The sequence below is a fragment of the Myotis myotis genome, unplaced genomic scaffold (assembly GCF_014108235.1).
Source record: "Myotis myotis isolate mMyoMyo1 unplaced genomic scaffold, mMyoMyo1.p scaffold_m19_p_3, whole genome shotgun sequence".
Taxonomy (NCBI): Eukaryota; Metazoa; Chordata; class Mammalia; order Chiroptera; family Vespertilionidae; genus Myotis; species Myotis myotis.
Genome location: NW_023416335.1, coordinates 191,047,126 through 191,059,826, shown reverse-complemented (window position 1 = coordinate 191,059,826; position 12,701 = coordinate 191,047,126). Strand labels below are relative to the sequence as shown.

The following is a 12,701-nucleotide window of genomic DNA, read 5'->3' as shown; positions in this document are numbered from 1 at the left end:
TAATTCTCTGATTTGGTTGGCCTCTAATGTTAAGCCTTAAATTGGTCCTTCTTAAGTGTCAAGAACAGTGTTTTATATACTATGAACATAGATCTAGTGCTAATGTGCCAGTATAATTTACAAGCTACACAATTTAATGTTTTTTAATGATATGGTAAAATCCTGATGCAAAGTGGAGTTCTTCTTTTTTTTCTATGGAAAACAAGTTTTTAGTAAGATGAGCAGAAAGTGCCATATGCTTTATTATCAACTATTTTAGAGAATATTAACTGTGATTCAAACTTGTCATGACTCTGCTTTCTTCCTACCTCGTGCTGTGGCACTCTAAGCCTTTGCATCCTGCCTCACTGATGAGCAGCCACTGGCTACGGAGATAAAGGCTGAAAGTGAACCAAGCAAGCCCTAGTAGTAGTCTTGCCTGCACCCACAAGCCACATTAGCTGCTCTCTTGGGCTCAGTGTTCCTATTTGTAAAATATGTACAAAGAAATACTTAGTATTAAGCCGAATTGAATGGAACATTCTGAAAATTATGGGAGATAATATGTAAGACTGTGCATTGTAACTTGAAATATACACCCTCGGGAGGCGTTGTTCTCACAATGGTTATGAAGATTGGCTCTTACCTGAGGTACAGGCCATAGAATTGAAAGTCTTTTCTTGCTCAATACCTTCAGGCTTGGGTGAAAAGAAAAAAAAAATAGGAAAGAGGGCTAAGTATCGAGGTGACTAAAAGACAACCATCGATTGTTTACTTTGAAGGGTGGTGTTTACACTAAATGATGCTATCAAATCCTACTTGTTATCAAATTAGTGTAAATGTGTAAAACATTGAACAACAAGGGATATTGGCTGAGGAGAAAATGAGGGACACTAAGGCAGAGAGTCAAATGTAATAGGTGAGAGAAATATTTGACTCTTATAGGAGAGGTAGAGATCAGAAAAGGAAAAGGCTCCTAATGATGTTTTTTAAAAAAACTATGCAATAAGTTAACAAGTTTACATAGCAAAGTTTCTCATAATATATGCTTTAAGGATAGGAAATTCCATTAGTCTTATCAGATGAATTCTGTATGATACTAATTATCCTTTGTTACCTCAAGAATGTCCATACTGTTTTGTTTTTTTATTATTGTTATGGCCTCAGAAGCATATGTCAAAGTAATACAGACTTACTTCCACCAATAGGGTTTTGATGACCGTGTCTTTCCTCCCAATCTCAGGGACCTCAGCAACCTTATTTCCACAAAGCTCTAGGGACTTCACTGCCTGGGCGCTCACCGAGAAGTTCATATTCCCTAAAACAAAGAATGTAGAGAAAATGAGTATCCATCTTGACAGTAGTCCAAGACATCCCTAATAGCTGAAAATGACTCTATGCTCTGCAATCACCTCAAAGGCTGCACTTTAACCTTACAATGCGCTGGAATAGGAAAGGTGAAAACAAAATAAAACAACAAAAAACCCAAGGCTAATGAACACTGAGAAACCAATGCCCAAGTATTGTGATTGTGAGGCCCAGGTGTTGTGGGAATAGCGGTAGGGTACCATTGTGGATAGAAAAAAAAAAAAAGAATATGATGTAAGCAGTATTCAGAGATCCATTGTTGACTGGCAAACATTTGTGGGGGAGGATGTCACTCACCCAGAGTTTTGGGAGTTATTGCCCAAGACAAGGTTTGCCGCTCATTTACACAGATGCAGTAGGATTCTTTCCCCTTTTCGTTTTGGGCTGCCAGGAAGGCTGGAGAGGCTTGCAGTTGCACACTGACCTATCACCCACAAGTGTGGCATAGAGATAAATATTATCAGAATATGGAGAGACACTGAGTCATGGAATTGGGGCCACATGTGAGGTGCTGCACTAAATTGGGATTTAGAAAAAGACTATGAATTTCACATGTGCTTTGAAAAGCATGAAAATGGCAATGACACACATCAAGACTGATTATTTATTAGGAGGAGCTGGCATTTAGATTATATATCTGACACATGCAGATATTGCCTCTGGGAGAAGTACCTATTGGTTCCTACCTGATGGTTCTTAACTCCTGTGTAGATTTTCTTCCTTCCTCCCTCTCTCCACTTCCTCTAACATATATTACATGTCTATTTTATATAAGACATAGAAAATTTTGAAGGAGAGGATCCTGACCTAGAGGATATTGTATTATAAGGGAGATAATCTGTACACAAAACTATGTCATAATTTTCAAAGATAGAAGTGCTATAAGAAAAGTTAAAAGTAAATATTGTGGGAGTTTAGAGATGAAGGCTTGAAGAACAACACCAATAAAATTAAGAAAACTAAATTTTGTGTCAGCATCAAGAATTTTCCCACCAAAGAGCCTGTCTTGTGTCAGGATTCAGCAAGATTCAGGAAAAAAAAAAAAAAAGATATGTGGGTTGGAGATCTGTGGTTTTAGTACCTGTAGCTCATATGTTATTGTGTTATCTTTCTGATCATGTCCCATCTTGCTTAGCACTATTTATTTGCAATGCTAGCACATAATTCCAAGAATTATCTGGTCTTGGGAACAAATCATGAGCTGAATGACCAAAGTTCTATCTACCCTTTCAATTCACCCTCATTTTTCTTACCCGGATGCAATTGGGAAGGTAGTTTAGGACAGTAGCCTTGAGTGTGAAGGCCTCTCCACGAATCACAGAGTAGGGCATTGTGAGTTCCACAAAGAAGGGCTGGAAGGCTCGGAGAGTGGTGGGAAGAGAGAAACCAAGTCCAGTGTCATTGGACAGGCAGAAGGCTCCTGCCTTCCACTCAGTGATGGTATCAGGGACTGTTACTCCTACTTCGGCCACGCCCGATGAGCTGGCGAAGATGGCAATAGGAAGAACAGAGAGTAAGCAGGTAAATGTCTTTTTTCAAGTGAGAATCAATATGTGTAAAGGGACTGTCAAGAGTGAAACCATTAAAGGGTTCATGCGGACACTAGATTATGTACTAGGGACTGAGGTGGGAAAACAAAAGGGACTAAATGGTGTCTCTTTCCCTTATCTGTCTATGGCCACATCACACATGCATATATTTTAAATAGAAATATTTGAATATGATTCAGTTTGGTCCGTAAGCTATCCTCACTATTGTCCAATTCCATAAAGCATATTTAAGATTCATGATCCAACAAATAAACTATCACTCTTATGCAGTCTGATTTCTTTATGTGCTTGATCCAATCTTGCTTATGCAAGACTCCTGGATGGCATTAGGCGGTATAGAATTTGAATATTCTATAGGCAGTCTTAGGAATAATTATTTTAGACTTGTTGCTCTGAGAGACAATTATACTAGTGAGCCCTTACAATAAAAGTGTTTTTCTTAGGTCTTGTATGAAAGGGTAGGAGGTTAAGACAATTATTTAGAACTTTTTCAGAAGGCTTATCTTCAAGTTGAAATGCTGGGCGGGTCACATTGCCTCACCCAGAGCAAAAAGAAGAGAGAGATGTTACTTACTCCACCATTGCCAGCTCCCAGATCCAGGTCTCAGGGAAATAACTCCGCACTGTTTCAGAGACTGGCTCTGGACTTGGCATATTATTTGCAGGTATTGCAGCAGCTGCACCAATTGGAGGACTATACAGCATCCCTACACCTCCCAAACCTAATAAAAGAAAATAATAATCTAGTTAAGGGAAAAGCATCCATTTATTTTATGGTTCATCTGTAAGGCTTAGGAGGACACATTTTCCATTTTACTGCTCTGATTGTCTCCTGAGAGTTGTAGAACTTTGGACATAACTTGTTGAGTCCACATTCTTTGAGCAGAGAGGAATGTTTTTTACAGGTAGAAACTCCATGTATGTGAATGGAGGCTGGAAGTACAAGATCACTTGCAGATGATTTTATGGCTTGTAGGGGAAATGATAGGTTTTCAAGGTCTGAGAGTACTGTTTCCTTCATAGAAAAACTGAGCAGAAAAGGTAAAACTCTCTTTAGATAACATGAGTGGTGGCTATATTGAAAATTGTTTGAATTACCACTAAAGTAATAGAATTTAAGAATATCAATTCTGTGTACTATATTGAAGCTTGTAAATTTATTGCTCTCTTGATAACAAGGCTAGATTTTTAGATTTTATTCTATTTATTTTATGGAAAGGAGAAATGAAGAATTCAAGATGACAAAAAGAGAGATATTTCCATTTGGAATAGCTCTATGATCAAGACAAAGAGTATTTACAAAAGGGAAAGGGTAGATAAGCTCTCACCTTAGAGCAGCGGCTCTCAACCTGTGGGGGTCAAACGACCCTTTCACAGGGGTCACCTAAGACCATCGGAAAACACATATATAATTACATATTGTTTTTTTGTGATTAATCACTATGCTTTAATTATGTTCAATTTGTAACAATGAAATTGGGGGTCACCACAACATGAGGAACTATATTAAAGGGTCGCGGCATTAGGAAGGTTGAGAACCACTGCCTTAGAGCCTTTGAAAGGCAAAATAGTGAAATAGTTAAAAAACATAGGTCTGCAGTCAGAGTACCTGATTCAATTCCCATTCTCCCATTTACTTACTTATTGGCTGAGCTACTTAACTTTTCTGGGTTCAGTTTTTCCATTTCAAAAATTATTATAACCACAAAAAAGAAATGGTACTATGTGAGGTGATGGAGTATTAGCTAATGCATCAATGGTAATCATTTCACAAAAACATATCAAATCAACACATTGTACACCTTAAACTTACACAATGTTATATGTCATTGATATCTCAATAAAGCCAGAAAAACAAAAAAGGAGAAAATGGTGATAAAAATACATTCTTACCTTAAAAGATTGCTGTAAGAATTAAGGAAATATATCTACTACCACCTATCTTTATTTATTCTATCTATCTATCATCTATCTATCTATCTATCTATCTATCTATCTATCTATCATCTATCTATCTATCTATCTATCTATCTATCTATCTACCTATCTATCATCTATCTACCATCTATTTTTATTTAATCTGTCTATCTATCTATCTATCTATCTATCATCATCATCTATCATCTATCTATCATCATCTATCTATCATCTAATCTATCTACTTTTCACTTCTGTCTTGAAACATAATAAGCACTCCATAGGTATTTTCATTTACTTGAGTTGCTTTTTATGAATGCAACACTCTTCTAAATAGCCATTTAATTGGTTCTCTTTCTTCAAATCTTTGCTAAAATTTTACTCTCCTGGTAAGACATTCACTGGTCACCCTATTTTCTATTTAATTTTCCCCTTAGAATTTGTCACCTTCTAATAAACTATTTAATATACTTGCTTATTTTTTCAATACTCCCTTTATGCCATTAAAATATAACCTTTATACAATTGAAGATTACTCTTAATATTTGTTATATGTCCACAAACTAGGTTAGTAAGTATTCAATCAAAATTTATTGACCACATGAATAATAACTTTCATATTTATAACTTAGTTCTTATGTTTCAAGCACTAATCATTTCTATCATTGTCCAACATGATTTTACGACCCTATTTGGATTAACCTTCCTCTCCCTCATTCTCTCTCTCTCTCTCTCTCTCTCTCTCTCTCTCTCTCTCTCCCTAGAAACAGTATTAAAGTTATTTTTTCCATATTTACTGTTCCCTGACATCAAACACTGAAGTTGCATGGTGACTTCCCAAACAGTCATGGGAATGGATTTATGTTCTTCAAATTATTTTCAAGAACTTTCAAAAAATATTCTAGTTTTCTTAGCACTTCCATTGCTGCACATACCTGAGTCATTTATATCTACTTATTTCAATCTTCTTTGTGTATTCATCACATTTTAGAAGTGTTTTGTTTGTTTGTTTTGTTTTGTTAATCCTCACCAGAGGATATTTTTTCCATTGATTTTTAGAGAAAGTGGAAGGGAGGGGAAAGACAGAGAGAAACATTGATTGGTTGCCTCCCCGCACATGCCCTTGACCAGGGCCAGGGATCAAACCTGCAACCGAGGTATGTGGCCTTGACTGGAAATGGAACCTGGAACCCTTCAGTCCACAGGCCGATGCTCTACCCACTGATCCAAATCAGCTACGGCTAGAAGTTATTTTTTTCTGTTACATCATATGCCTGAAATTCTTTTCTTAGGAACTTCCAGCATATTTCCTTCTGCCTCAGACTTTTATGGTTTAAGCTCAAACTTCTTTCTGTATAATTTTCATGTTTATTTTCTTTTTCCTTAATCTCCCTCATTTATAAAGCATCTTAGTTACCTGAAAAAATATTTCCCATTGCTAAGAAACTGTTTGGAATTGGTGCTATTTTTGAAGGTTATATTTGGAAAAAAACATGGTCCTTTAAAAGTGAGCTGACAGCATTGTTTTCTTTATGATAGGGCTGGTTTACAGATAGATATTAATATCACATGGTTAATTCGATAGGCTCAATGTCAAGGAACACAGAAAACAAATTTTAAACAGTCAATATTCTTAATTTGTTTTGGTACATAATACTTATTTTATTGGGATTTTGAAATGCCCTAGAGTGCCTTTAGTCACATTACTTCAATTTATATAATGAAGGATTTGAGGCTTAGAGGCTTAGAGAAAAGGCATTTCAGGTCCACTTCACTCACAGAACCTCAGATTTATAATCCCAAACTCAAAAGATGTTAATCTTTATTAACAGACTAGAGGCCAGGTGCACAAAAATTTGTGCACTCGGGAGGTCCCTCAGCCCGGCCTGTGCCCTCTCACAATCTGGGATCCCTCAGAGGATGACCACCTGCTGGCTTAGGCCTGCTCCCCGGGGAATTGGGCCTAAGATGGCAATCAGACATCCCTCTGGCAGCCCGGCAGCCCTCCGGGGATGTCCACTTGCCAGCGGGGAGCAGGCCTAAGCTTGCAGTCGGACATCCTTAGCGCTGCTGAGGAGGCAGGAGAGGCTCCCACCACCACTGCTGTACTGGCAGCCATCAGCCTGGCTTGTGGCTGAGCAGAGCTCCCCAATGTGGGAGTGCACTGACGACCAGAGGGCAGCTCCTGCATTGAGTGTCTGCCCCCTGGTGGTCAGTGTGTATCATAGTGACCAGTCATGCCCAGTCTTTCTGCTGTTAGGGTCAGTTTGCATATTACCCTTTTACTATATAGGATAGAGGGCTGGTGCACGGGTGGGGGCAGGCTGGTTTGCCCTGAAGGGTGTCCTGGATCAGGGTGGGGGTCCCCACTGGGGTGCCTGGCCAGCCTGGGTGAGGGGCTGATGGCTGTTTGCAGCTGGTTACACCCCCTTCAGGGTGGGGGTCCCCACTGGGGTGCCTGGCCAGTCTGGGTGAGGGGCTGAGGGCCGTTTTCAGGCTGGCAGGTGACTGAAGCTCCCAGCCTCTCCTGTTTTTCTTTTTCTTTTTATTCTGGGATTTATTTACCTTCTATAGCTGTCACTGGAGCTGAGAGCCGGCTCCAGCTCTTAGGCTGTGGCTGGCTGAAAGCAGGTATCTGGGGTTTATTTAGCTTCTATAATTGAAACATAGTTGCTTTTGGAGCTGTTGCTTCAGGAGCTCAGAGCCTGGCCATGGAAGGTGGGGAACCTTGGCTTCCTCCATCACTGGAGCAAGCAAGCCTCATGTTCGCTTCAGCTGCTTGGCTGCCGGCCGCCATCTTGGTTGGCAGTTAATTTGCATATAGCCCTGATTAGCCGATGTGAAGCATAGTGGAGGTACAGTTAATTACCCTATTTGTCTATTATTAGATAGGATAGACATCAAGGGGTATTTTGGAGAAAGGGATAGCCAGAATACCTTGAGAAAGAGATGAAAAAAGGTTGGATAATAGGCTGTACATGTACCTGGGATTGGACAGATGTTTTAAAGGGAAATTGAAGTTCCTAGAAAAGGGCTGCTTTATTTTTGATGTTTTATTTTGGCGTTTTCTGGCCTTGGATTATTAGATATTTCTGCAATGTTTACACTGTTGTTTTTTTCACCAGTGAGACCTTTCTCTTCCTTTCTAGTCTTTTATATATAGCATATTTATGAATGCCTTTTTTGATTCTATAATTAGAATCATTCTCCTTTTCCATTATAAATTTTGTTTTTCCTCTCTTATATACAGTAGAATCTTGAATTTCATATGATTCTGCACCCTAAAGCATCTGACTCAACGAACAACTCCAGTCAATTCAGGCCATGTCATTTACCAGCTAAATGATCTCAGCAAGAAGCATCTTATCAGAACCCTTGTTTCTCTATGTGTAAATAAAATAAGGCTACATTATGTATCTCATTTTACCTTTTTTATTTTTTACAAAGTAATATTGCTGGATGTGACAGGAAATTAAAAGCAACTTCTTTTTTTTTTTTTTTTTTTTTTTTTACCTCCATATGGTCCAGGCATTCCTGGTGGTGGTGCAGCAGCTAGTACATGTCTCATTGTACATGACCTCTGTTTTTGTATTTTAGAGTTGGTGAGTACCTTTAATCCCATACCCTGTAAAAACGATTAGACTGCATGAAATACTTTTTCCTTAGAATTAACTTATTAATTCCAATGCCCTTAACATTATATTAATTCCATGGACATATACACACTCAAGAAATATAGGATGGTAAAATTATAGTACTTTATGATTTTTTAGAATTGTGTAATTGGGCATCTTTTTCAAATATCTAAATATAACTAAAAATATCTCAATGAAATGTCAGGTTAAACAATTTATTCAATTATTGATATATATATAAAGTTTTATTTAAAGATATATATATATATATATATATATATATATATACATATATATACTAACATTCAAACTTTCATAAGCTAGTACCTTAGTAAGTAGTAAGGAATTTACCTTTAAGAAGCTATACATATCTTCTTCTTCATCATAATTAATATAGTAATTAACTGAGGGAATAGAGAAGCTTCCACCAATAGGAGGAGTAGAACGAGTATAACGACAGTTTGCTTGTTCTTCCTCCTCCTGGTCCAAATTTTGAGGGAAATAAGTGAGATCCTTTACAGGTAGCAGATTATATACCTGTAACAGTAGAGAAATTAAAGACAGAACTTGCTTGCTCTTGTTTTGAAATATACAGTAAACTGAGAAAAGTATGATAATTATCCCTTTCTTGAGTACCTTCATGCTATTGGTACCTTAGAGAGGTTAAAAATTTTGTGTATTTTGAATGGTGTATTTTTTTTTTAAAGAATTTTACTTTATTTTCCCCGTCACCATTTATCTCATCTGTTCCCTCTCCACCTCCTTAACAGTGTTTTTTGTTCTAAAAATGTAAAATCTACTTAGGAAAATAGTTCCATGGAATAATAGAATCTTAAGTTACCAAGGACTAATAAAAACTTCACTGTAAAGTTTAGAAATAAAACTAGACCAAATATGGGAAGGAGATCTAACTTGCTTCTGTGTTGGATGACTAATCAATGCTCTGAGAAATTTAGGTAAGAACTATTGTCATCTATAAACTTCTATTTCTATTGAGCTTTGTTCTTAGATAGAACCACACAGGTACATCAGTGACTACATATCATCTATAATCAATAGAACACTGTCTACACAATTGTAAACACAGGTCACTTTTAGGAACAAGAAGGATGACAGAGGAAAGAACCCAGAACCTACAGAATGGAACTAAGAGGCCTGGATATTTATTCCTGGTCTAGAGTAAGACCGAGTCATATCAAATAATTTGCAACATTTGCTTGGCTGGATCTCAGAATTGCTATGGACCAGTAACTCCTGTGTGCCTCCTGCTCCCCCTGCCCTTTTAAAAAAAACAGGTGTGCCCTTTCGCAGATGATTGATGACAGAGTCCTTTGAAAGAAGATGTGGTACATATATGCCATGGAATTCTACTCAGCCATAAAAAACATGAAAACATGAAATGTTGTGACAACATGGATAGATCTTGAGAGTATTATACTAAATGAAATAAATCAGGTGAAAAAGGACAAGAACTGTATGATTTCACTCATATCCTATATAATAAAAGCCTACTATGAAAATCGACTGAACAGTGGAAGGATCAGTGGAATGACCGGTCACTATGATGTGCACTGACCACCAGGGGGCAGACGCTCAACACAGGAGCTTCCCCCAGCCCGCAGGCCCTAGGCCAGCCAAGGCGGGTGCCAGTGGGGGCATCCAGATTGCCCCGCCAGTCACCGCATAGATTGGCTCTGATTGCTGGCCAGGCCTAGGGACCTACCTGTGCACGAATTTTGTACATCAGGCTCTAGTCTTAAGATATAAAAAAAATAGCAGCAAATGAGCAAACAAAACAAACATATAAACCAACAAAAAATCTAAAACTCATAGATACAGACAACAGAATTATGGTTATCAGAGGGGAAGGAGGGTGGGAGGAGAATGAATTGGGTAAAGGGATCAATCACAAGTTGACAAAAGGAGACTAGACTTTGGGTACTGAGCACAAAATAGAGTATACAGATGCCATAGTATAAAGTTGTACATCTGAAATTTATATAATGTTATTAGCTAATGTTACCCCAATAAATTTAATTTAAAAAATAGGAAAAGAAAAAGAAACCCTCAGGAGTGTCAATATGCCACTTTTCACCATTATATGCTGGGTGTGTGTGTGTGGGAGGGGGTAAATAACTTTGTACATTTTAGTTAAAGGTCGTTATAGCTAGAGAAACTGTACTTGAGGAACTATACCTAAGGGATATCATATGCACCTAAAACCAAGTTAAATGATGTGGTTCAGTTTTTAAGTTGTTACTATTTGGGAATGAGAATTTAAGGGAGAAAAGTGAGTGTATTTTGCATGCGGGAAGATCATGAATCACAGGGAGTCTGAGGGTAAACTGTGAAGAGAGCCTCCCAAATTACCCCCAATAATCTCTGCCTTCTAATATTCATGCTTTTGTGTGGTTCCTCCCATAATGGGTAGGGCTGACATCTACAACTAAGAAGATTTTGTGGAAATGATGGTGTATGAGTTCCAGGGCTAGGTCATAAAAGATATTGCAGCTTTAGCTTCTCTCTTTTGAGTCACTTGTTTGAAGGAAATCACCTGTCAAGTTATGAGGACAGTCAGGCAGTCCCGTGGAGAAGTCTGTGTGGTGAGGAACTAATGCTTCCTGACAACTGGAGGAGAAACACATCTTGACAGTCGATTTTCCAACCTCAACCAAGTCTTCAGATAACTAAAGCCCTTCCAACATGCTGACTGCAATCGCATGAGCTCCCAAGCTAGTGCCACTGAGTTAAGTCACTCTGGATTCCTAATCCACAGAAAGTGATAATAAATGTTTATTGTTTTAAGACACTAAGTTTGGGGGATAATTGTTATGCATTAGGAGATAACCAACACAATAATCTTTGTTCTTGAGTAGAAGAGCCAAGTAAGTACACAAATGAGCATATATTCTCTATATGAGCATGCACTCTCTACGTTATATGAGCTCAACCAATGTTTTCCAGGCCATTTTCAAAACAAGTGAGCTTAAAGATTTGTATAACTTCAAGAACCCAAACCTTCCATTTTGTTTATAATTCTTTCCTACTTCCATAACACTCAAGGCTTTGTTATGCAACTGGAACAATTGTTAAATTTATATGACTAACCTTAGCAGGTTTGACTTAGTGGACTGTGGACTGAAGGGTCCCCGGTTTGATTCTGGTCAAGGGCACATGCCCAGGTTGTGGGCTTGATCCCCAGTAGGGGATGTGCAGGAGGCAGCCAATTCATGATTCTCTCTCATCATTGATGTTTCTATCTCTCTCTCCCTCTCCCTTCCTCTCTGAAATCGATAAAAATATTTTTTTAAAATTATATGATTAAACAGAATAGGGTAGACATAAAATATTGAGGAGCAGATGAAATTCCTTCAATACAAACTGGAAAAAAAAGAGCTTAGAATAGACTACCATAAATAGGGAATGTAAAAAAACAAGACATGTCTCCAAAAAAAGTACCCAGAGAAAATTCTGTTGTTCAGGTTAACTCCTTAACGCCCTCTTCTAACTCAAATAGAGAAATATAGTCATTGTCTTCTGTGTAATAATTATTATGCTATGAGGAGATTTTAAAAATTATGTATGTATGTATGTATTTATTTATTTTGAGGAGATATTTTGACCTATTAATAAAATACAAAGGTTGAGAAGAATTTTGATTATACTTTCCATTCTGAAGAATGTTAATTTTGTTGATTAAAAACAGGATCATAATCCTTGACATAACCATCTCACAGTTTAAAAATTTTATACACACAATTGAAGTTTGAGAAGTAGAAACTAGAATAAAACCCAAAAGAAGCTGCAATATTACTGATTTATCTTCCAACATTAATACTTACCAATACTTCCCCAAACAGGCAAGTTAATTGATCCTTTTAAATATTGATGCCTGAGGCAATGAAAGCTATAAAATTTGCCATCAATAACTTTTTGACAATGATAAATCCAATCCTATCTAATAAAAGAGAAACATGCAAATTGACCATAACCCCGACACCCTTCCCATTGGCTAATCAGCAGAATATGCAAATTAATTGCCAACCAAGATGGCGGCCGGCAGCCAGGCAGCTGAAGTGAACAGGAGACTTGCTTGCTCCAGTGACGGAGGAAGCCAACGTTCCCCGCCTACCGCTGCCAGCCTCTGAGCTGCACTCTAAGCAACTATGTTGCAATTATAGAAGCTAAACAAGCTCCAGAGACCTGCTTTCAGCCAGCTTTGGCCTCAGAGCTTAGAGCTGCAGTGATGGCA

General features: G+C 37.9%; 1 protein-coding gene and 1 long non-coding RNA gene across 4 annotated transcripts in view; one reads left to right on the top strand and one right to left on the bottom strand.

Annotated features, from left to right (window-relative positions):
* The window catches only part of LOC118651278 (PZP alpha-2-macroglobulin like), a 50,243-nt gene that overhangs the window by 13,017 nt on the left and 24,525 nt on the right, over window positions 1-12,701 (bottom strand). Inside the window, exons 16-22 of the mRNA XM_036300273.1 lie at window positions 8,801-8,986; window positions 8,328-8,439; window positions 3,472-3,619; window positions 2,601-2,829; window positions 1,645-1,771; window positions 1,176-1,297; window positions 626-677 (exon numbers count right to left, since the gene is read on the bottom strand). Coding sequence (XP_036156166.1) covers window positions 626-677; window positions 1,176-1,297; window positions 1,645-1,771; window positions 2,601-2,829; window positions 3,472-3,619; window positions 8,328-8,439; window positions 8,801-8,986 — 976 coding nt within the window. The remainder of the gene's footprint in view (window positions 1-625; window positions 678-1,175; window positions 1,298-1,644; window positions 1,772-2,600; window positions 2,830-3,471; window positions 3,620-8,327; window positions 8,440-8,800; window positions 8,987-12,701) is intronic.
* LOC118651279 overlaps window positions 1-12,701 on the top strand; it is a 32,962-nt gene that overhangs the window by 12,828 nt on the left and 7,433 nt on the right. For 2 of the 3 annotated variants that reach the window (XR_004966159.1, XR_004966160.1), the window contains exon 2: window positions 8,343-8,416. The exons of the other annotated variant lie outside the window; for it this stretch is intronic. This is a non-coding gene — a long non-coding RNA (uncharacterized LOC118651279). The remainder of the gene's footprint in view (window positions 1-8,342; window positions 8,417-12,701) is intronic. 3 annotated transcript variants of the gene reach the window in all.